At 44.5% G+C, this 23,550-nt stretch overlaps 1 protein-coding gene and 2 pseudogenes across 1 annotated transcript; 1 reads left to right on the forward strand and 2 right to left on the reverse strand.

Moving 5' to 3' along the window:
- Positions 1 to 109: 109 nt before the first annotated feature.
- On the forward strand, positions 110 to 206 carry LOC118081628 (U6 spliceosomal RNA; annotated as a pseudogene).
- A 5,613-nt stretch (positions 207 to 5,819) lies between these two features.
- Positions 5,820 to 23,270, reverse strand: LOC132591153 (uncharacterized). The gene is given in 3 exon segments (XM_088664299.1): positions 5,820 to 8,860; positions 10,041 to 10,047; positions 14,612 to 23,270. Coding segments are annotated over 3 exon segments (2,328 nt in total). The 5' UTR covers positions 16,155 to 23,270; the 3' UTR covers positions 5,820 to 8,082.
- On the reverse strand, positions 9,425 to 12,114 carry LOC148687142 (uncharacterized; annotated as a pseudogene).
- Positions 23,271 to 23,550: the final 280 nt, after the last annotated feature.

Below are 23,550 nucleotides of genomic sequence, written 5' to 3' on the forward strand. Positions count from 1 at the left end.
GCCTTAACTCTGCAGGCTTTCCCAAAAGGTCTTGGGTGTTACAAATCCTTTCCTCACTATTAGTGCCACCTGGCTCAGATACAGTTCCATCACAATGTGATTGCTTATAGTGCTCGCTTGGGCAGCACATATAATAAAACTGAAATGATACAGAGAAGATTAGCATGGCCCCTGCACAATGTGATTGCTTATTAGAATCTGTGTTTGACAGTGGAACGGTTTCCCCTTCCTTGGAGGATTTGAAGCAGAGGTTGGATGGCCATCTGTCAGGGATGCTTTCGCTCCGATTCCTGTATTGCAGGGGCCAGGGGTTAGGGATATTCTCCCACCTCTGGCTGAGCCCCCTTGTGGTCCACGCTCCCTTGGCCAGCCTTTGCCTTAAAGCAGAACCTGGAAAGAATAGAAAAAGAGGCTGTGGAGGCTGGGGCAAATCCTTTAGTCATATTGGAGGCTGCTATCTAAATCTCCAAACTGCCCCACTTGGGAGATCTTGGGAAGAGCTATAAAGACCCTCCTGGATGGGGACACCCTCAGCTCAGATGCTCAGTGCCAGAGATTCAGGCATTCCCGCTACCAGGAGGCCAAGGGCCCCTGAGAGGTTTACAGCAGACTCCATCACCTTTGCAGGGACTAGCTGGAGCCTGAGCGACACACTGAGGGTCAGATCCTGGACCTGGTGGTCCTGGAGCAATTCCTGGCTGTCCTCCCCCTGGAAATGGAGAACTGGGTGACGGATCAAGGAGCAGAGACCAGTTCTCAGGCGGTGGCCCTGGCCGAAGGTTTCCTCCTGAGCAGGGCAGAGAAGAAGCAGCAGCAGGTGAGACAGTTTCATCCTGGTAACTCCCAGAGTGGCTGGTGAATTCTGAGGGGGGAGTGCCGCTTAAAAGGCGAAAGAGCTGCAGCTCAGTGGCTCTTGCGTGCAGAAGGTTCCGGGTTCAATCCCCGACATCTTCTGGCGGGGCTAGGAAATCGTCCCTGCCTGAAACCTGGAGAGATGCTGCCAGTCAGTGCAAACAGCACTGAGCTAGATGGACCAATGGTCTGGTTCTAGGCGAGGCAGCTTTCTTGGTTCCTATTTAAACAGCTCTTCAGTCCAATAAACCAAGAGGACTAGAAACTTGCTTTGCCTTTCACCTGTGCCCTAGATACTATTCAAGCACAATTTCAGCACCCCTTCATATTTTTCTGTACCGCCCCCCCCCGTCTATGGATTATTTCCCTACACTGTGGTGGTTTCTCTCTCCCTCCCTCTCCCCCTGCTGAGTTGCTTCCCCCTCCCCCATATCTGAGCAAAAGGGACCCATAGGTCAAAGAACAAAACATGTCCCCCATGTTGGTCTCTACAGCCACAGAAGGCGCTGCAACTCTCCCAACAACTTGACCTCACCCCCAAAGGCAGACTCCTCCATGGTCTCCCGAGACAGACGGATGCCAACATCATCATAGATTCCTACATTGCAGGGGGTTGGACTAGATGACCCACAGGGACCCTTCCAACTCTATGATTCCATTAACAATATTTTCCTACAGTCATTAGTGGCAGCAATGCTTCTGAATACCAGCTGCAGGAGAGGAGAGGGCTCTTCTGCTTGGATCCTGCCCTCTGGTTCCCTCTGGTTGGCCACTGTGAGAACAATATGCTGCCCTAGAAGGGCCATTGACCTGATCAAGCAGCTCTTCTTAATGTTTTTAATAATTTAAAAATAGTATCCAAATATAAAATGTTGCTACTTACCGTTTCGAACACAATGGTACGTTAGCATAAAACACCATTAAGGGATCCTGTGGCATGTATCACTTAGAAATGTCTTTCTTTTCTAGAAGCCATTTATACAATATTTTTGTATTGTATACAATACTTTTATTTTGAGGGTGCTGTGGAATTGCATTGGCAAATGGATCAATTGATTAATCCTTTCTCAAGAGTGTGAATAACAGGACCGTCACACGACACCTTTGTGGCTTTGCAGAGCAAGGGATCCCCACTCATTTTAAAATTCTTTGCTTCAAGAAGGAATCTGACGGAAGAAGGAACCGATCCTACAGCCATGTTGGACTCATCTAGTAAAAAAAAAAACCTTGCAATGCAGATATCTCAACACGTGGTCTCCCTTCCCATTTGAAACCATACTGGACCATAGCTGCCAAGTTTTCCCTTTTCTCGCGAGGAAGCCTATTCAGCATAAGGGAAACTCCCTTAAAAAAAGGGATAACTTGGCAGCTATGTACTGGACCCTGCTTAGCTTTGCAAATGTGCCAGCAGCTTGGAAGCCAAATCTGTAAAAAAAAAAGGGAAACATGAAAGGAAATTGGGCAACATACAAGGATATGTTAACAGAAGTAGAAAACAAATTAAAGGTGAAAGAATATGAGGATATAAAAGCTCTGTTAACAGATTGGTTACAATATTACCAATTAAATACAAACTACTGTTGGAATGGGAGATAAAAGATGAAGAGGTTAAAGCTGTAATGAAACACTGTCAAAATACATCAGATGCCTACATTACGCAAATCCAATTGAAACACCACGCAAGCATAATAGGTTGTAGAAGAACAATTTGCTAGTAACTACTCGCCATAAGAACAAAACCATATTGAACTATAACTTATTTGGCTGACCATCAAGTCCAGTATGTACAATGTGCAGTTCCTAATTATCAGTCCCGTGGTACATTCATTTCGATTTCTTCATTTGTTCTTGTGTTTTTCTGTCTGATATATTCCTTAGAAGGGTACCAGAACAGAGTATTCTACGGTAACTTTCTAATGGAGCAAGCACAGGCAGACAAGGTTTCCTGGATATTCCCTTGTTTTGCCCTGAGGGGCTTCATCAGCTGTGTGTAGTTCCAAATCATATAAACATAAACACTAGTTTGTAATGTATTTGCTTAACAAATTCCATAAAACAGAGGAATTCATGAATACAACCGATGTACATACCGCGACCGTGCATAACAGGTACATGGCACTTATTCGTGCTAGAATCTCACTCATAATAAACCAGTTAAGCCTAAGCACTATAAAAGGGCAACACCAGATAAGGTGACAAGTGCAGGTGATTAGTGTTAAACCACTCTTAAAGGAACATGACATACTATTGGCGGAATATTTGTACAAGTATACTGTGTGTTCATTTAAAATTTATCCAAAGTATAATCAAAGAAAACAGCTGTAATCTAATTCAGTGTTTAAACCTAAAGGATGAAGCGTGTTAAGTAAAAAAAACACAGTAAACCTACTTTCTTTTTGTTGAAGAACCTGACTTGCTTGGTCTAGAGGTCCCTGGTAGGCCCAAAGCACACAAAAAATGTTAAATCATATTCAGTATGTGATTCCTGAATAAAATGTGATACCAAAGGGGCATCTAAGTCTGTTTCTAGAGCGATGCTCTGATATCCTCTTCCTAATCGGTCTCCTGGTTTGTCCGACATACAACAGGCCACAAGTGCCCGTACAGTCATACCTTGGTTTAAGTATACTTCGGTTTGAGTACTTTAAGTACTCCGCAGACCCGTATGGAACGGAATAAAAGATCCAGGCATTCCCACTACCAGGAGGCGAAGGGACCCCCGAGAGGTTTGCAGTTCTCCATCTCTTTGGGGGGGGGGGGAGAGAGGACAGCCAGGAATTGCTCCAGGACCACCAGGATCTGAGCCTTGGTGTGTTGCTCTGGCTCCAGCCACTCCCTGCAAAGGCGGTGGAGTCTGCTGCAAACCTCTCAGGGTCCCTTGGCCTCCTGGTAGCGGGAATGCCCTGAGGATCTGAGCGGAGGGCTCTTCCCACCATAGCTCTTCCCAAGATCTTTCCAGGTTTTGCTTTAAGGCAAAGGCTGGCCAAGGGAGCGTGGACCACAAGGGGGCTCAGCCAGAGTTGGGGGAACCTCAGGGCCTGCTCCAAGCTGCTCTGGGTTGGAGCAGGATCCGGCCCCAGCCTCCCTGCCTGCTTCCTTCCCTGCATCCAACCTCTGCAGCCTCTCTTCTGCAAAAGGACCGTGCACAAGGCAGGGGGGGAGGGGCGCTTGCCCTGGAGGACCAAGCTGCTCTGCCTGTTTCCTGCCTGTCTAGGAATCCTGCACTTCATCTTTAACCCACTGAAGACCAGGAAGCTGGGGTGTGAGAAAATTCTCTCCCTTCTGGAGACTCTTATCTCTACTTTCACAATGCTGGGACATCTTAGGCAGTGGTGAGTGGCAGTGTGGTGTAGTGGTTAGAGTGCTGGACTATGGCCTTGGGAGACCAGGGATCGAATTCCCCACCAGGTGGCCATGGGGCCAATCACTTCCTCCCCGCCTAGCCTACCTCACAGGGTTGTTGTAGGGCAGGCATGTCCAACAGGTAGATCGTGATCTACCGGTAGATCACTGGACGTCTGCGGTAGATCACTAGTAGATCACTGGCTCCCCCCAACGAAACTTAACAACTCAAAAGGCTCAAAATTTTAGCTCTGCACCCCCCAATGTGGTTTTCCTACTGCCTCAAAAAAGCTCAACAACTTTGACCTTAATCCCTAAAAAAGGGGGTAGATCACTGCCAGTTCTTAACTCTGTGAGTATGTAGATCGCATTCTCTTGGGAGTTGGCCACCCCTGTTGTAAGGGATTAAAGGAGAGGAAGAACCATGTATATGCTACCTTCAGCCCCTTGAAGTTGGAACGGGACCTGATGGACCCCCACATAAATATATTTGTGGGAGTTGTTTTCCTTTTTATTATGTATTTTGTGGTTTTATATCTTGATTTTATTCTGAGACTCCCAGGTATAAGACGGTGTATTATTAATAATAATAATAATAATAATAATAATAATAATGGACAGTTTTATGGAACAAAGAATGTGGAAGTCGGATTGCATCTCAACTTTCCTGCGTTATTTATATTCCCACCTTGTGAATCGGCTGGGCGAGGGGGCATGTGTGTGTATGGGCAGCTTCCATAGAATAGTCGAGTTGGAAGGGACCCCAAAGGGACCCCGAGGGTCCTCTAGTCCAACCCCCTGCAATACAGGAATCTCAGCTAAAGCATTCCTGAGAGATGGGCAACATCTGCTTAAAAACCTACAAGGAAGGGGAAACCGTTCCACTGTCAAACACAGATTCTTATAAGCAAGCACATTGTGATGGAAATGTATCCCAGCCAGGTGGCACTCATAATGAGGAAAGGATCTGTAACACCTAAGAACTTTTGGGAAAGCCTGCAAAGTTAATAATAATAATAATAATAATAATAATAATAATAATAATAATAATAATTTATTTATACCCCACCCATCTGGCTTCCCCAGCCACTCTGGGCGGCTTCCAACAGAATATTAAAAAAAGAATAATCTATTAAACATTAAAAGCTTCCCTAAACAGGGCTGCCGTCAGATGTCCTTTAAAAGTCTGGTAGTTGTTTTTCTCTGTGAAATCTGGTGGGAGGGCGTTCCACAGGGCAGGTGCCACTACTGAGAAGGCCCTCTGCCTGGTTCCCTGTAACTTGGCTTCTCACAGCGAGGGAACCGCCAGAAGGCCCTTGGCACTGAACCTCAGTGTCCAGGCAGAACGATGGAGGTGGAGACACTCCTTCAGGTATACTGGGTTGAGGCCGTTTACGGCTTTAAAGATCAGCACCAACACAAGCAGATAGGAAGGAAAAGCATGCTTTCCTCTTTCACTGCATTTAACCCTCAGAGGACCAAAATATCTTCTGCTTGGGGAATCCCAAAACTGAATTTATCCGCTTTTCCCTGAGATTAAGCACCTGTTGGGAACAGTGGGACTGACTCCTGAGAAAACCTACATGGGTGGGGGGGGTGTAAATGCCTTTTTAGGAATTGCACACTTGTTTTGCTATTACAGCTTTTGTAGGCGTTTATTATTTTGTTCCATAAAAATTACATGCAGCTTTACTATACATATATGTTTGGGGTTTTTTATATCCATGGTTCAGGAAAAATAAAGCAATGTCATTATCAGTAAAAAAGTTAAAATGATTATTATTAAAAAATAATTAAAATAAACGATAAAACCCAGATCAAAACACTGTGGAAGCGACTGCCTCATATCAATAGGCAGTGAGTTCCAAATATTCTTCCATTTTTTGACTGCCCTGTTGGGCAAATTCAGTACATCGCATTTCCAAAATTAATTTCCTAACGAGCTGCATGTGCACAGAGAAAGAGATCCCCACAACGGACCTAGGATTCCTGGCTCAGATCCTGGCATTCCTGTGAACTTCAGCAGCAAATCCAGCCTCAAGGATTTCCTTGCCCGCTTCCCCTCTTCCCCATGTGCCTAGTGGGAAAATGGGCAATCTTTGGCACAAGAAGTGGCAGAGCACCAGACAGACACATTGGGGTCTGGGCAGGTTCTCTGCCAGTGGCAAGGAACAGCTTATGCAAACCTTATAGCAGGCATTGGCAACTTCCGGCCCATGGGCTGGATGCGGGAAATGTAGGCCGTTTATCTGGCCCACGAGCCGCCCGGCGAAGCGCGGCACGGGGACTCGCAGAGTGGTGCCGAAAATGGCCAAAAAAAGTGTCTGAGACCAAAAAAATGGCAACATGAAGACCAATGACGAATCAATGTTATATATTTCTGGTGTCATATGCAATAATTTCAAAAAAAAAAACCCCAGGCAGAACAATTTCTGAAAAGTCTATTAATGCCTATTGATGCAAGTCAACATACGTAACTGGCAACCACAAAAATAAAGCCAAGGTGTTCGGACAGCGATCCAGTATTAACACTTTTTCAAATAAATCTTCCTCAGCATATAACTGTAAAATAAAATCATAGAATCATAGAATCATAGAGTTGGAAGAGACCACAAGGGCCATCCAGTCCAACCCCCTGCCAAGCAGGAAACCCATCAAAGCATTTTTGACATATGCCTGTCAAGCCTCTGCTTAAAGACCTCCAAAGAAGGAGATTCCACCACACTCCTTGGTAAGAATATAAAGGACGAAAACCTGCATGAACATGTATCACAATAATCCATAAGATTAACATGCATAATGAAAACATAAAAACAAGATAATAATGTAATATAATAGCATACCTCAGTATGACGTGCAGCAATAGCCATTAATAGACTTTTCAGGAATTGTTCTGCCTGGCTTATTACTTTTTTGCAGTTATTGCATATGATACATTGATTCGTCATTGGTTTTGGGGTTACCCTTTTTTGGTCTCAGTTTTGAAGATGGCAACACAGGGTTTTTGGGATTAGTAAAAAAAACAGTGTCTGGGCATGCCCAGACGCCAAAAATTGCTTCTGCGCATGTCCAGAAATGTGCAGAAGTGATTACCGGTGCTGCGCTGCCCATGCCCAGGAGCTGGAAATCGCTTCTGCACATGTCCGGAGTGTGTCCGGCCCACGGACCAGCGCCAGTGGCAATGATGCGCCCCATGGCCGGAAAACGTTACCTTATAGTGAGTGCCACACATACGGGGGCGGGGCCAGCAAAGATAGCGGCATGAGCCTTAACAACAGCAGATCCCTTGGCTGCAAGGAAGCAGACACACACAAGCTCAGCAAGGCAGGGGGAGCGAAGTCATCAGAGTAAGAGGGCCGTTTGCTCCCTGAACTCCTCTCTTATCGGAGCTATGAAAGATGCAATCCACAATCTAATCAGCAAAGTTCATGTCCGTATCCTCACCTTTTACAAGAGCAGGATTCCCACACTTGAGTCTCTGGTTCTTTCTGGACTACAACTCCCATTGCCCCCAGCTAGCAGTCGTAAGGGATGATGGGAATTGTAGTCCAAAAGCAGCTAGAGACCAAAGCTTGGGAAAGCCTGCACTAGGGTATCTAGGGCAATTGTTTTCATAACACAGGCATTTTTTACATTTCTCTGCAAATATATCTTAAAAACTGCATTTAAAACAGAATTCATTTTTTAGCATTCTCTGTTGGATTTCCTTTTGGCGTCTGGGGTTCAGCAGCTCTCTGCCCAGGAAGCGCTTGTTTATTGTCATGGGAAGTGACATATGGGGGGACCAGAACACGATCATTGGTTTACTCTCTGTAGGAGTTATTTGATATGATTAAAGATCTTCCGACATTCCAACACTTTCTAAGATGTTTTCCTTGTATGAGTTCTTTATTGTTTAGTAAGGGAGCCCTTGTCACTGAAGTTCTTTCCATACGCCAAACATTTTAAAGATTTCCTCCCTGTATGAGTTCTTTGGTGTCTAGTAAGGTGACTCCTGTTCCTGAAGCTCTTTCCACACTCGGAACATTTATATGGTTTGTCCCCTGTATGAGTTCTTTGATGCAACATAAGGGACCTACTGCAAATAAAGCTTTTTCCACACTCTGAACATGTATATGGTTTCTCTCCTGTATGAGTTCGCTGGTGCAACATAAGGGAGCTACCACGACTGAAGCTCTTCCCGCACACCAAGCATTTATAAGGTTTCTCTCCGGTGTGCACTCTTTGATGTAACGTAAGGGTGCCATTCTGAGTGAAGCTCTTTCCACACTCCAAACATGTATATCGTTTCTCCCCTATATGAATTTTTTGATGCAAGGCAAGGGAGTCGATGCGACTGAAACTGTTGCCACATTCCCAACATTTATAAGGTTTGCTGCCTCGATGAGTTTGTTGATGTCTAGTAAGCGCACTGCTGTGACTGAAGCTCTTGCCGCACTCGGAACATGTATACGGTTTCTCCCCTGTGTGAATGTGTTGATGCAAAGTAAGGTCACTACTTTGAGTGAAGCTCTTTCCACACTCTGAACATGTGTACGGTTTCTCCCCTGAATGACATCTTTGATGCAAGGTAAGGCCACTACTTTGAATGAAGCTTTTCCCACACTCAGAACATGTATACGGTTTCTCCCCTGTATGAGTTAGTTGATGCGAAATAAGGCCGCTACTGTGACTGAAGCTCTTTTCACACTCTGAACATTTATACGGTTTCTCTCCTGTGTGTACTCTTTGATGCGAGGTCAGAGTTGAGCGACTACCCAATCCCTTTCCACACACAGTACATTCATGCTTTTTCTCCTCTCTGCAAATTTGATTTTCACCACCCTGAGATGTACCGGATTTACACTCCGGCTTTTGCTTTCGTCTCCCCTCTTGCCTGCTGCCTCCATCTTGAACCCTCAGATTCCTTTGCTCCTCCTCCTCTTTGGCTCTTTGTGGTGACACTTCTGATGGTTCCCCTTCCGCCAGCATCCCTTCAACATCTCCTGATGGAATAAAACGTCAAAATGGTGAAATGCTAAAGGAGTGTCTTTACCCCAATAATTCTGTCAGGACACAGAGATCCAGGTCCCAGGGCCTTGTAGCAGTTCCCTCACTGTGAGAAGTGAAGTTAGAAGGAACAAGGCAAAGGTCCTTCTTGGTAGTGGTGCCCACCCTGTGGAACGCCCTCCCGTCAGGTGTCAAGGAAATAAATAACTATACAAGTTTTAGAAGACATTTGAAGACAGCCTTGTATAGAGAAATGTTTAATGTTTGATGTTTTATTATGCTTTTATAATTGTTAGAAGCCAGCGAGAGTGGCTGGGGCAACCCAGTCATATCCATGGGGTACAAATAATGAAAGCATTGATGTTAGTTTTATTGAGTTTATATACTGCCCTATACCCAGAGGTCTCAGCGTGGTTCTCAGAAAATATCACAGAATAAAAACAACCACCCAATAACACCCCACCCCAAAAAGAGCCACATTTGCAAAAGGGTAAAGGATGTCAAACATATCAAGCAAAATCCTGGTTAAAAAGGAACATTTTTACATGGCACCTAAAGATGTATAATGAAGATGCCAGGCAAACTTTCCCAGGGAGATCATTCCAGACGGGGAGCCACTACAGAGAAGGCCCTGTTCTTGTGTTGGCAGCCTCTGTCTGAACCACTTGAGGAGGCCTATGAAGGAGGGCTTCAGAAGATGATCTCAGGATCCAGGTAGGTTCATAAGGAAAGAAGTGGTCCTTGAAGTATTGTGACTTTGAGCCATTTAAGGTTTTATAGATGAAAACCAGCACTTTGAATTGGGCACAGAAACTAATTGGTGCATTCAAACCAGAATGGGTGTAATATGCTCAAACCGCCTTGCTCCAGTGAGCAACCTGGCGGCTGAATTATGCACTAACTGAAGTTTCCAAACTGCCTTCAGCAGCCGCCCTACATATAACACATATCTATATCTAACCTTGAAGTTACCAGAGCATAGACAACGGTAGATAGGCTATTGCTGTCCAGATAGGGGTGTAGCTGGGCCACCAGCCAAAGATTATGGAAGGCACTCCAGGCCATCTGAGCCTCGAGCGTCAGTAAAAGATCCAGGAGTAGCCCCAAGCTACAAACCTGCTGCTTCAGAGGAAGTGTAACCCCATCCAAAGCAGGCGACCTTCCAGCCATCTGCTCTAGGGAACCACCCACTAACTCAGCCTTATCTGGATTGAGCTTCAATTTCTTGGCTCTCATCCAGTCCATTCCCAAGGCAAGACACTGGTCCAGCACTTCCACTGCCTCACCTGCAGATAGGTGAAACAGAGCTGTGTCATCAGCATACTGCTGACAACGTACTCCAAACCTCTGGATAACCCCTCCCAGCAATTTCATGTAGATGTTAAACAACAAGGGGGATAGGATTGGGTCCTGCAGAATCCCATATTTAAGCTTCCATGGGGCTGAAAAACATTACCCCAAGTAACACTCTCTGGGAACCGCCATCCAAGTAGGACTGGATTCACCGCAAAGCAGGGCGACCCACCTCCAGTTCAGACAGTCGCCCCAGAAGGATAACATGGTTGATGGTATTGAAAGCCCCTGAGAGGTTGAGAAAAATTAAAAGTGACACATTTTCCTTGTCTCTCTCAACAGAGGTCATCATACAGGGCAACCAAAGCAATTTCTGTGCCAAAACCAGGCACTGGTTGAAATGGATCCAGAAAGTCAGTTTCTTCTTCTTCCGAAAGCACCTGGATCCGGTCTGTGACTACCTGCTCCAGAACCTTGCCCAGGAAAGGGAGATTAGCAAGTGGTCAGTAGTTAGTTCAGTGTTCTGAATCCAGGGAAAGTTTTTTAAGGAGTGGTTTTACCACTGCCTCCTTCAAACAGGCAGAGATCACCCCCTGTTGTAAAGAGGCATTTATCACCTCCCGGCCGAGCCAGCTGTTCCCTCCTTCCTGTATTTTATCAGCCACGAGGGCAAGGGTCTAGAGTGCAAATGTCGCCCTGACTGATAGAAGCACCTTGTCCATATCCTCAAGCCTCACCAACTGGGGGGGGGGCATCCAACACAACAGGACTAGACTGTACTCTGGACGCCCCATGAGGTTCCTCTGCTATAACAGCAGAGTCAAGGACTTGGTGGATGCAAGCAATTTTATCTTCAAAATGCTTTGAAAACAAATCACAGTGAGCTACTGTTGGTTCTACCACCTCTTTTGGGCCACCCTGTAAAAGTCCCGGAAAAGCTCTGCCGGACAACATAATGAGGATGCAACGGAGGCAGAAAACTAGGCTTTCTTTGCTGCCTTCACTGCAACTAGGTAGGTTTCATAATGAGCCCTTACCAGTGTTTGGTTGCATTAATTAGGATCTTTAATCCACTTGCATTCAAGCCGTCTCCCAGCTTGGTCCCTCGCCCTAAACTCTGGTGTATACTAGGGGGCCAATCGACACCACAAAGTGGGAGAGGGTGCTCTGGGGTATTTTTATTAGTTGTAGTAGTATTACTAGTAGTATTATCATTATTAGCCTCAGCCATACTTGAACTTTTAAAGTGGACTTGAAGTTGCTTCTTTCTCCTATTTTTTAACCTCTTCCGCGCAGAACAGCTCTTGCAGAAACTGCTGTATTTAATTGAAACGCAAATATTTAAAATGTGTATGTTGGGGGGGTGTCATTGGGTTGTTTTTGTTTTGATTATGTAATTTGAGTTTTTATATTGTAATTTCATCCTGTGAACCGTCCTGAGGTCTTTGGGTATAGGGAGGTACAGTATATAAATTTAATAAAATATAGTATAATCAGGCCAGATAAAAATTATTACAAATTCCAGGGTGAGCCCCTGCAAAAGGTTTTCCAATGCTTAAGGGTCTACCTTGACGCCTAAGCCCTATGGAGACACCAAGGAAGGCCACCCACCTGCAGGGGAAAGATCTGCCCTTCCATTGGGAAAAGATTTCCTACCCCCATACAAAGGAGGGAAGTCCTATAAATGCATTATTTTAGCAGAATTATATACAGAATGCACTAATAATGAGAAATAATACCCTTTTCAAAAGCGTGTGCATTAGGAGAAATCTGCACCAAAATGCTGACCAATTTTCAAGAGGTCTTTAAAAATAATAAGATGTGAAAATCTGGATAAATGGATGACTAGAAAAAGGAGACACAGGAAAAAAACCCTTACATTGAAACGGTTTGCCTAATAAGGTTTGTTAAATCCCTCCCGCAGCACCCCCACTCCCCCGAGTTTTAATACATAATAATATCACCCACCTCCAGCGCCTCCGCGAGAAAGGAAAGCCGCAGCCATCACTCCCGGGGAAGCCGGACAGGAAGCGGAAGCTCCACTTCTCCCGACAGCATTTCCACCCTCTGCTCTAGGAATCTCAGCTCTGTCGCCGCTGCTCTTAACCGTTTCGGAGCCGAGCGGCAGGAACCTCTTGGCTTCTCCGGGCAGAGAGCGAGGAGGCGCTCGTTTCGCCTCCGGAAAGCCCCGCTAGATCAGCTGCACGGGGGCCACAAAACGTTTTCTAAGCTATTTTTTAATCCCTCCCAGTTCCTCTTTGGGTACATAGATATCCAATCCAAATTTTCAATAAATGGCTTTCCCCCGACCCCGTTTCCACCCCCCTCCTTATTCTCCGTGCATATAGAAGTGTGCATGCACACGAAAGCTCATACCAAAATATAAACTTAGTTGGTCTTTAAGGTGCTACTGAAGGAATTTTTTTATTTTGCTCCGTGCATATAATTACTGTATATTTCTCCAATTAGTTTCAACTTCTCCCCCCCCCCTTATTCTATTCTTAGTTCATAAATGTTACATCAAACCTGCCAATGTTTTGACATTTGTTTAGTGTTCCCTAGAGTGGCTGGGGGGGGGGGTATATAATAATAAATTATATAAAGTTTTCTCATTCCCGATTGAATTTTTCTCATCTTGGTGCCTGATCTTCATGGTAAGTTTAGCCATTTCTGCACAGTCAATCATCTTAGTTATCCATTCTTTTGTTGGGACCTTTTCTTCTTTCCACATCTGGGCTGGTAGCATTCTGGCCGCTGTAGTCGCATAAATAGTCAAGTCTCTTTTGCTTCCTTGGCAATTCTTCTCCCCCCAAAGGGACCCCGAGGGTCCTCTAGTCCAACCCCCTGCAATACAGGAATCACAGCTAAAGCATCCCTGGGAGTTGACCATCCAACCTCTGCTTAAAAACATATATATATATATATATATATATATATATGTAAATTTTTGAAAAATCCACAGTTCAGGAAAAATAAAACATTAAATTGGGGGGGGGAGTTAAAATGGCTATTTAATTATTTAAAAATAATTAAAATAAATGATAAAACCCGGATTAAAACACACGTCAACATTTGACACATCTGGACAGCCTTGCATGACCAAAAATCTCTTTAGCAGGTGCTGAAGAGTACACTGAAAGCGACTGCCTCGTATCAATAGGGAGTTCCAAAGTTTGGGGCAAATATTCTTCAATTTTTTTGACTGCCTTTTTGGGCGAATCAGGAAAATCGCAAAACATGCATTTCCAAAATTAATATCCTAAAAAGGTGCAGAGAGAACGTATCCCCACAATGAACCTAGGATTCTTGGCTCAGATCCTGGCTTTCCTGTGGCCTTCAGCAGCAAACTGGGCCTTAAGGATTTGCTTGCCTGCTTCCCCTCTTGCTCATGTGTCTGGTGGAAAAGAGGAGAGCGCAAAATATGGTCTGAAGCTCAACATCAAAAAAACCAAGATCATGGCCACTGGTCCCATCACCTCCTGGCAAATAGAAGGGGAAGAAATGGAGGCAGTGAGAGATTTCACCTTCTTGGGCTCCTTGATCACTGCAGATGGTGACAGCAGTCACGAAATTAAAAGACGCCTGCTTCTTGGGAGAAAAGCAATGACAAACCTAGACAGCATCTTAAAAAGCAGAGACATCACCTTGCCGACAAAGGTCCGTATAGTTAAAGCTATGGTTTTCCCAGTAGTGATGTATGGAAGTGAGAGCTGGACCATAAAGAAGGCTGATCGCCGAAGAATTGATGCTTTTGAATTATGGTGCTGGAGGAGACTCTTGAGAGTCCCATGGACTGCTAGAAGATCAAACCTATCCATTCTTAAGGAAATCAGCCCTGAGTGCTCCCTGGAAGGACAGATCGTGAAGCTGAGGCTCCAATACTTTGGCCACCTCATGAGAAGAGAAGAATCCTTGGAAAAGACCCTGATGTTGGGAAAGATGGAGGGCACAAGGAGAAGGGGACGACAGAGGACAAGATGGTTGGACAGTGTTCTCGAAGCTACGAACATGAGTTTGACCAAACTGCGGGAGGCAGTGTAAGACAGGAGTGCCTGGCGTGCTATGGTCCATGGGGTCACGAAGAGTCGGACACGACTAAACGACTAAACAACAACAACAAGGCTACTACTGCAACTGAAGCTCCTTCCACACTCTGAACATGTATACGGTTTCTCTCCTGTATGATTTCTTCGGTGTCTTATAAGGCTACTACTGCAACTGAAGCTTTTTCCACACTCTGAACATGTATACGGTTTCTCTCCTGTATGAGTTCTTTGATGTAAAGTAAGGGAGCTGAAGCTCTTTCCACACTCCAAGCATTTATAAGGTTTCTCTCCTGTGTGCACTCTTTGATGCGAGGTAAGCTCCCAACTGTGGCTGAAGCTCTTTCCACACTCCAAACATGTATGTTGTTTCATCCCTATATGAATTATTTGATGCCGGGAAACAGAGGTGATGTGACTGAAGCTCTTGCCACATTCCCAGCATTTATAAGGTTTGCTGCCTCAATGAGTTTGTTGATGGTTAGTAAGGCCACCACTCTGACTGAAGCTCTTTCCACACTCTGAACATGTATATGGTTTCTCCCCTGTATGAGATCTTTTATGTGATATAAGGCCACTTTTCTTACTGAAGCTCTTTCCACACTCGGAACATGTATACGGTTTCTCCCCTGTATGAGATCTTTTATGCGATGTAAGGCCACTATTCTTACTGAAGCTCCTTCCACACTCTGAACATGTATACGGTTTCTCCCCTGTATGAGTTCTTCGGTGGCTAGTAAGGTAACCACTGTGACTGAAGCTCTTTCCACACTCTGTACATTTATACGGTTTCTCTCCTGTATGAGTTCGTAGATGCAACATAAGGGAACTACTGGCACTGAAGCTCTTTTGACATTCAAAACATTTATAACGTTTCTCTCCTGTATGAGTTGTTTGATGCGAGGTAAGGCTACCACTGTGACGGAAGCTCCTTCCACACTCTGAACATGTATACGGTTTCTCCCCTGTATGAGTTCTTCGGTGGTTAGTAAGGAGAACACTCCGACTGAAGCTCCTTCCACACTCTGAACATGTATATGGTCTGTCCCCTGTATGAGTTGTTTGATGCGAGGTAAGGCCACCACTATCATGGAAGCTCTTTCCACACTCCAAACATTTATACGGTTTCTCCCCTGTATGAGTTCTTCGGTGGATAGTAAGGGCACTACTGTAACGGAAGCTCTTTCCACACTTGGAACATGTATACGGTTTCTCCCCTGTATGAGTTCTTCGGTGTCTAGCAAAGGCACTCCTGTCACTGAAGCTCTTTCCACACTCGGAACATGTATACGGTTTCTCCCCTGTGTGCACTCTTTGATGTGAGTTCAGAGTTGAGTGACTACCCAATCTCTTTCCACACACTTTACATTCATGCCTTTTCTCCTCTCTGTGAATTTGATTGTCACCACCCTGAGATGTAGCAGAGTCACCCTCCGGCTTGTGCTTTCGTCTCCCCTCTTGCCTGCTGCCTCCATCTTGAACCCTCTGCTTCCTTTGCTCCTCCTCCTCTTTGGATCCTTTTGGTGACACTTCTGATTGTTCCCCTTCTGCCAGCATCCCTTCAACATCTCCTGATGGAATAAAAAGGCAAACTGATGTAGCATCTTTATTCAGTAGCTTCTTCACCCCAATCATTCAGTCCGGACACAGAGATCCAGGTCCCAGGGACTTCTGCCGGTTCCCTCAGTGCACAAAGTGAAGTTACAGGGAACAAGGCAGAGGGCCTTCTTGGTAGTGGTGCCCACCCTGTGGAACGCACTCCCGTCAGGTGTCAAATAAACAACTATACAACTTTAAGAAGACATCTGAAGGCAACCATATATAGGGAGGTTTTGAATGTTTTATGTTTTATTGTGCTTTTATTTTTGTTAGAAGCCAGCTAGAGTGGCTGGGACAACCCAGTCAGATGTATGGGGTGCAAATATTGAAAGCAATAATGTTAGTATTATTATTTATTGAGTTTATATACCGCCCTATACCCAGAGGTCTCAGCGTGGTTCTCAGCAAAGATCACAGAATAAAAAAACAATCCAATAACACCCTACCCAAAAAAGACCCACATTTGAAAAAGGTTACAGGTAGGTAGCCGTGTTGGTCTCAGTCAAAGCAAAATAAAAAAATTCATTCAGTAGCACCTTAAAGACCAACTAAGTTTTTATTTTGGTATGAGCTTTCGTGTGCATGCACTGGTATCTGAAGAAGGAAAAAGTAAATATTGGGATATTTAAAGAATAGGATAGATAATAAAATGCATAATGAGATGAAGATATATGAAGGAAGTCGAAATAGAGGGAAGTCAAAGAGGTGAGGGGTGATGGGTTTGGTGGTGGGTGATCAGGGGAAATATGAGAAATAAGTCAAAAATTGATTGTAATGTAAATGTTTGGTTCTTATAATAAAATGGATTGCTGTAATGATGGAAATAAGTTAATTAAGTATATATTTTAATATTAAAAAAAGAAAAAAGAATAACCTTTTCTTATCCTGTGGGATGTCCTTTCCTATAATGCCTATTAGGTATGCCTCTGGCTTTTTTTCTATAGGAACTTTGAGCATCTTTTTTAGCTCTTAAAGGATATACCCCCAAAATTTATTAATTTTCTCACAGCGCCACCATATGTGTATCGTCATTCCCTCTGCATTATTGCATTTCCAACAGTTTATATTGAATTTGAGTTTATATATCTTTGCTAGGTTATATATCTTTGGTAGTTTGGAAGGTGCCATATACCACCTGTATAACATTTTTATTAAGTTTTCCTTTACAGTGGAACAGACAGTATATCTGCTATCTAACCTCCAGTCCCTCCTACTGTTCCATCTGTAGTGTGTGGCTGATGTCCTGGGTCCATTTAACTATTACATCCTTTACTTCCTCGTGTTTCAGATACCATTCCTATAACAGGTCACAAGTTTTAGATAAGAATTTTTCATCATTTCATGATAATACTTTTTTGCAATTTGGATTAATCTTTCCCAAAGCCATTTTTAAAAAATCTGAATTGAAGCCAATTGGTGAGGTAGTGCCTTATCTCTCCAAATGTTTTCAATTTTAGATGTTCTTGGTCTTCGTTTAATAGCTGATTATAGGTTGCCCAATATCCCTCCATATTTATTTGTTTGACGGCAAAAGCCTCTACTGGGGACAGCCACCATGGCGTTTGGGGTTCTAATAACGGTTCGGATTTTGTCCACACTTTATAAAGAGCATTTTTTACTATATGATTAGTGAACCCTTTGTGGACTTTGATCTCACTATAGCCAAGGTATGCATGCCATCCGTACCTGTTGCTGCAACTCTCCAAATCAACTATATCTCTTTTCCCTAATAAAATCCAATCCTTAATCCAACATAGGCACGAGGCTTTGAAATACATTCTTAAATAGGGGAGTGAGAAACACCCTCTTCTTTTTTGTCCATCAGTAATATGTATTTTATGTGGGGTTACTTACCCTGCCATATGAACCTGGTCAGATCTCTCCTCCAATCGTCGTAGCATTGTGGCAAGCCACTTTAACAACAAAATGCTTTGCAAACAAGTCACAGTGAGCTACCATTGGTTCTACCACCTCATTGGGGCCAGCCTGTAAAAGGCCCCGTACAACCCAGAAAAGTTCTGCCGGACATGAGGATGCAATGGAGGCAGAAAACTATGCTTTATTTGCTGCCTTCACTGCCACTAATGAGTTTGATAATGAGCCCTTTGCAGTGTTTGGTTGCATAAATTGGATCTTGCATCCACTTACGTTCAGTCTCCCAGCTTGGAGTGTACCAGGGGGCCAACTGGGCTCCACAAGGTGGGAGAGGACGCTCAGGAGTATTATTATTATTATTAGTAGTATTACTATTAGTATTATCATTATTAGCCTATCTGTATAAGGCCTCAGCCACACTTGGACTTTGAATGTGGACTTGAAGTTGCTTCTTTCTCCTCTTTTTTTTAACCTCCTCCGCCAGGAACTGCTCTTGCAGAAAGTACTGTATTTAACTGAAACACAAATATTTAAAATGTGTATGTTGGGGGAGGGTGTTATTGGGTTGTTTTTGTTTTGATTATGTACTTTTTGTTCTTATATTGTAATTTTATCCTGTGAACCGTCCTGAGGTCCGTGGGTATAGGGAGGAATATAAATTTAATAAAATATAGCATAATCACGCCGGAAAAAACTATTACAAATTTCAGGGTGAGCCACTGCAAAAGGTTTTCCAATGCCTAAGGGTTTGCCTTGACCGCAAACCCTATGGAGAGACCAAGGATGATCTCTCCCAGCGGCTGCATGTAGATGTTAAAAAGCATGGGTATTTTGGGAAATACCCTTTGCAAAAGCGTGTGCATTAGGAGAGATCTGCACCAAAATGCTGACCAATTTTCAAGAGGTCTATAAAAATATTAAGATGTGAAAATCTGGATAAATTGATGACTAGAAAAAGGAGACACAGAAAAAAACTTACGTTGAAACGGATTGCCTAAAAGGGTTTTTTAATCCCTCCCCATACTCCCTCCAGCAGCACCCCCATTCCTCCCCCCAAGTTATAATATATATTTTACCCACCTCCAGCGCCTCCACGAGGAAGGACAGCCGCCGCCATGACCAGCAGCTCCCTGGGGAAGCGGGACAGGAAGCGGAAGCTCCCATTCTCCCGACAGCCTTTTTTTTTTTATCTTCCGCTCTAGGAATCTCAGCTCTGTCGCCGCTGCTCTTAACTGTTTGGGAACCGAGCGGGAGGAGCCTTTGGGCTTCTCCGGTCAGAGCGAGGAGAGGCACTCGCCTCGCCTCCGGAAGCCCACCTGGATCACGTGAACGGGCGCCCCAAAACTTTTTCTAAACTATTTAAAAAAAAACATATCTTATTTTCAGTTTTCGAAATTTATCCTTTTGGTACATACATATCCAATCCAAATTTGCAATAGATGACCCCCCACCGGTTTCCACCACCCCCTTTTATTCTCCTTGCATATATTTCTCCAATTAATTTCTACTTCTTTTTTCCTCCTAATTCTATTCTTAGTTCATAAATATTACATCAAACCTGCTAATGTTTTGACGTTTATGCACTGATTTTTTTTTAAATAGTCTATAGAGTTTTCCCATTATTGATAGAATTTTTTCTCATCTTGTTGCCTGATGCTCACAGTAAATTTGACAATTTGAGCATAGTCAATCATCTTAGTTTTCCATTCTTCTTTCATTGGGACCTTGTCTTCCTTCCGCATCTGGCCTACTAGCATTCTGGCCGCTGTAGTCGCATAAATATGGGGGACCTGTTTTCTTCTATGACCAATGGTGCCTATCGCTCAAATATGGGGGAGAGGGAATCTACTCAGCAGGGAGAGAGACATAGAGAGAGAGAGAACAGGTTCCGGTTTCCGCCTGCAGGAATGGCGGACCTGTTTTCCATCCCTCTGACCTTCGTAAGGAATTTGGCGGTTGCTAGGGGAGTAAATGGCAACCCCCTGCCCTCTCCGGGGGTTACGGAGAGGGGCCGCTGGTCCGCGATGCCCCCAGACCCACTCCGACTGTTTATGGAGTGGGGGGAGCGTGGGCTCAAGCCCTTACGACGGCCAGGACTCCCGGACGCTAATCTGCATGGCGGGGATTTCCATGATTAAAGAAGATAATTAGGCTTAAATCTATGGACATACTTCAGAAGGAGGGGCAGAAGCGCGGTTTACTGCCGAGAAATCTATGCTGCTGAGGGTGAGGAGTTAAAGGCTGTATTTCATCTGGAAGAAGGATTGATGGGGACAGAGCGATAAGGGAAGCGAGTCTTTTTTTTATTTTTTTTTCATATGAGTTACTTCGTACCTTCCCAGACGCGATGTCCTGGCTTGTTTGGAGTGAAAGAGAAGCAAAAGACTGTGTGAGTTGAACTTTATAAACTGTTGTTATTGAGCATATTCTTTGAAGATGAGGAGTTGCTGACGAGAAAAGCCCCCCTCTAGTTGGACGGAAGGAGTGCCTGGACGCGTTCGGAGGATTTATGAGTTGTGACGCACTTTGAATTGGAGCAGCGACCTGAAGCTAAGTTCAGCTATAGGGCAAGGAGAACCATTAATTTACCAAGAGTCAATGCATGGTGTGAGATCTGGTTTTTCTGCCTGGAAAAGCTGTAAATTTTATAAAGATCGTTTAATCTACATGGTTATGAGAGAAAACGAAAGTGATTTGAGTTTTTTTAAGATGGCGCTGCTTCGTGTTGAGAGCCGACGCAATAGGGACGCTCCGGACCAAGAAGATTTATGGGGGGGGCTGGACTGATTAACTCACACAGGAGAAAGAACATTTGTGAAACTTTGTTTGATATTTATCTCAGCAGCTGGGAAATAATCGGTTGAAAGAGGAAAACATCTATGTGACTGTAAAGGGAAAGATCTGGATTATTATGGATTTGGAGAGACGATTTGAACTTTAGAAAAAAGACGACAGTGGACGGTTGCGAGGAATCCCCAATTTCTTGAAGCATGGGAACCCTAAAAAATTTTTTTAGATGATTTGGCATAACATTCGGTTTGATTGATATATATGTGTATAATTTGAAATAATGAATGTGATATAATTGGTTTTAATTGGAAAAATTAATAAAAATATATTTAAAAAAAAAAAGAGAGAGAGAGAACATTCCTGGAGAGGGTGGGCACAGTGTAGGGAAATAATGCATAGACAGGAAAATAACAGAAAAATGTGAAGGGGGGCTGAAAATGCAATTGAATAATATCTAGGGCACAGGTGAAAGGCAAAGCAAGTTTCTAGTCCTCTTGTTTTGGAATGAAGAGCTCTTTAAATAGGAACCAAGGAAGCTGCCTCGCCCAGAACCAGACAATTGGTCCATTTAGCTCAGTGCTGTCTGCACTGACTGGCAGCATCTCTCCAGGTTTCAGGCAGGGACGATTCCTAGGCCCGCCAGAAGATGTCGAGGATCAAATCCGGAACCTTCTACACGCAAGAGCCACTGAGCTGGGGCTCTTTAGTCTTTTAAGCAACACCACCCGCAGAATTCACCAGTCACCATGGATATCTGGGAGTTACCAGGATGAAACTGCCTCACTTGCTGCTGCTGCTCCTCTGCCCGGCTCAGGAGGAAACCTTCGGCCAGGGCCACCGCCTGGGAACTGGTCTCCACTCCATGATCGTTCACCCAGTTCTCCATCTCTGGGGGGAGGACAGCCAGGAATTGCTTCAGGACCACCAGGTCCAGGATCTGAGCCCCGGTGTGTCGCTCTGGCTCCAGCCACTCCCTGCAAAGGCAGTTCAGTCGGCTGCAAACCTCTCAGGGTCCCTTGGCCTCCTGGTAGCAGGAATGCCTGAATCTCTGGCGCTGAGCAAAGCAGCTTATGGCGTCCCCATCCAGGAGGGTCTTCATAGCTCTTCCCAAGATCTCCTAAGTGAGGCAGTTTGGAGATTTGGACAACAGCCTCCAATATGGGTGAAGGATTCTGTCCCCCACCCCGGCAGCCTCTTTTTCTATTTTTCCAGGTTCTGCTTTAAGGCAAAGGCTGGCCTAGAGAGCCTGGACCACAAGGGGGCTCAGCCAGAGTTGGGGGAACCTCAGGGCCTGCTCCAAGCTGCTCTGGGTTGGAGCAGGATCCGGCCCCAGCCTCCCTGTCTGCTTCCTCCCCTGCACCCAACCTCTGCAGCCTCTCTTCTGCAAAAGGACCATGCACAAGACAGGAGGGAGGAGAGGCGCTTGCCCTGGAGGACACAGCAGCTGCTCCAGTTTCCTGCTTCTCTAGGAATCGTGCACTTCATCTTTAACCCTTTGAAGACCAGGCAGATCTATACTTTCACAATGTTGGGACTTATTAGGCAGTGGTGAGAGGCAGTGTGGTGTAGTGGTTAGAGTAATGGAGTATGGCCTTGGGAGACCAGGGTTGAAATTCCACACCAGGTGGCTATGGAGCCAATCACTTCCTCCCAACCTAACCTACCTCACCGGGTTGTTGTAGGGGATTAAAGGCGGAGGGGACCAACAATATGCCACATTTAGCTCCTTGGAGGAAAAGGCAGGATATTGAATCGGAGAACTGGAAAGTTGGAATGGGCCTGATGTTTTCTCCTCCCCGCTAAATTGTACAGAGGCAATACTGAGCCACCCACTTGGAAAGCTTTAAAAAGATGATTGTATAAATTTATGGCTACAAACCCTGTCTATTTTTGTTTTATTTATTTATGTTTATTATCTTCCTTACTTGAATAATTAGACTGAATAGCAGCTTTTTGAGAGCCAATGAAGTCTCTCAGCCCCACCTACCTCACAGGGTGTCTGTTGTGGTGGAGGAAGGGAAAGGAGAATGTTAGCCACTTTGAGACTCCTTCGGGTAGTGATAAAGCGGGATATCAAATCCAAACTCTTCTTCTTCTTCTTTTTATAGGGCAGGGTAAGGCAGGTGTTTTTCTGTGGGGTGGCAGCTATTGCATTGTTATTTTCATTTTTATTATGTATTTTTTTTGTTTTATATCTTGATCTTATTCCGTGAACCACCCTGAGACCCCTGGGTATAGGGCGGTATATAAATAATAATAATAATAATAATAATAATAATAATAATAATAATAATAATAATAATAATAATAATGGGAATTGGAACGATTTTATGGAACCAAGAAGATGGCAGCCAGAAAAAGTCTGGGAGCTACTGTGTTAAAAGGGAGTGGGGTCGCAGATTGCATTTCAACTTTCCTGCGTTATTTATGTTCCCGCCCTGTGAATGGGCTGGGTGAGGGGGATGTGTTTGTATGGGCAGCTTTCTTAGAAACGTGGAGTTGGAAGGGACCCCGAGGGTCCTCTAGTCCAACACCCTGCAATACAGGTGTCACGGTGGCTGGAGAAGGCTACTTCAGAGTAACGACTCTACACAGCTCTGCATTTTATGGTTTTATTGGTGCTGAGTATTTACAGTGCTAATGGCAGTGCTATTTACAAAGACCCATCTGTTTAGCTTGAATCAGAACCTCCCAGTGGCTTTTGGCGCGTTTTGCGCCAACATAATAACTTGGGGAGACCCATCCTCTTCCCCCGACGCCTTTTGCG

The sequence above is a fragment of the Zootoca vivipara genome, chromosome 2 (genome assembly GCF_965207765.1).
Source record: "Zootoca vivipara chromosome 2, rZooViv2.hap1.1, whole genome shotgun sequence".
Classification (NCBI taxonomy): domain Eukaryota; kingdom Metazoa; phylum Chordata; class Lepidosauria; order Squamata; family Lacertidae; genus Zootoca; species Zootoca vivipara.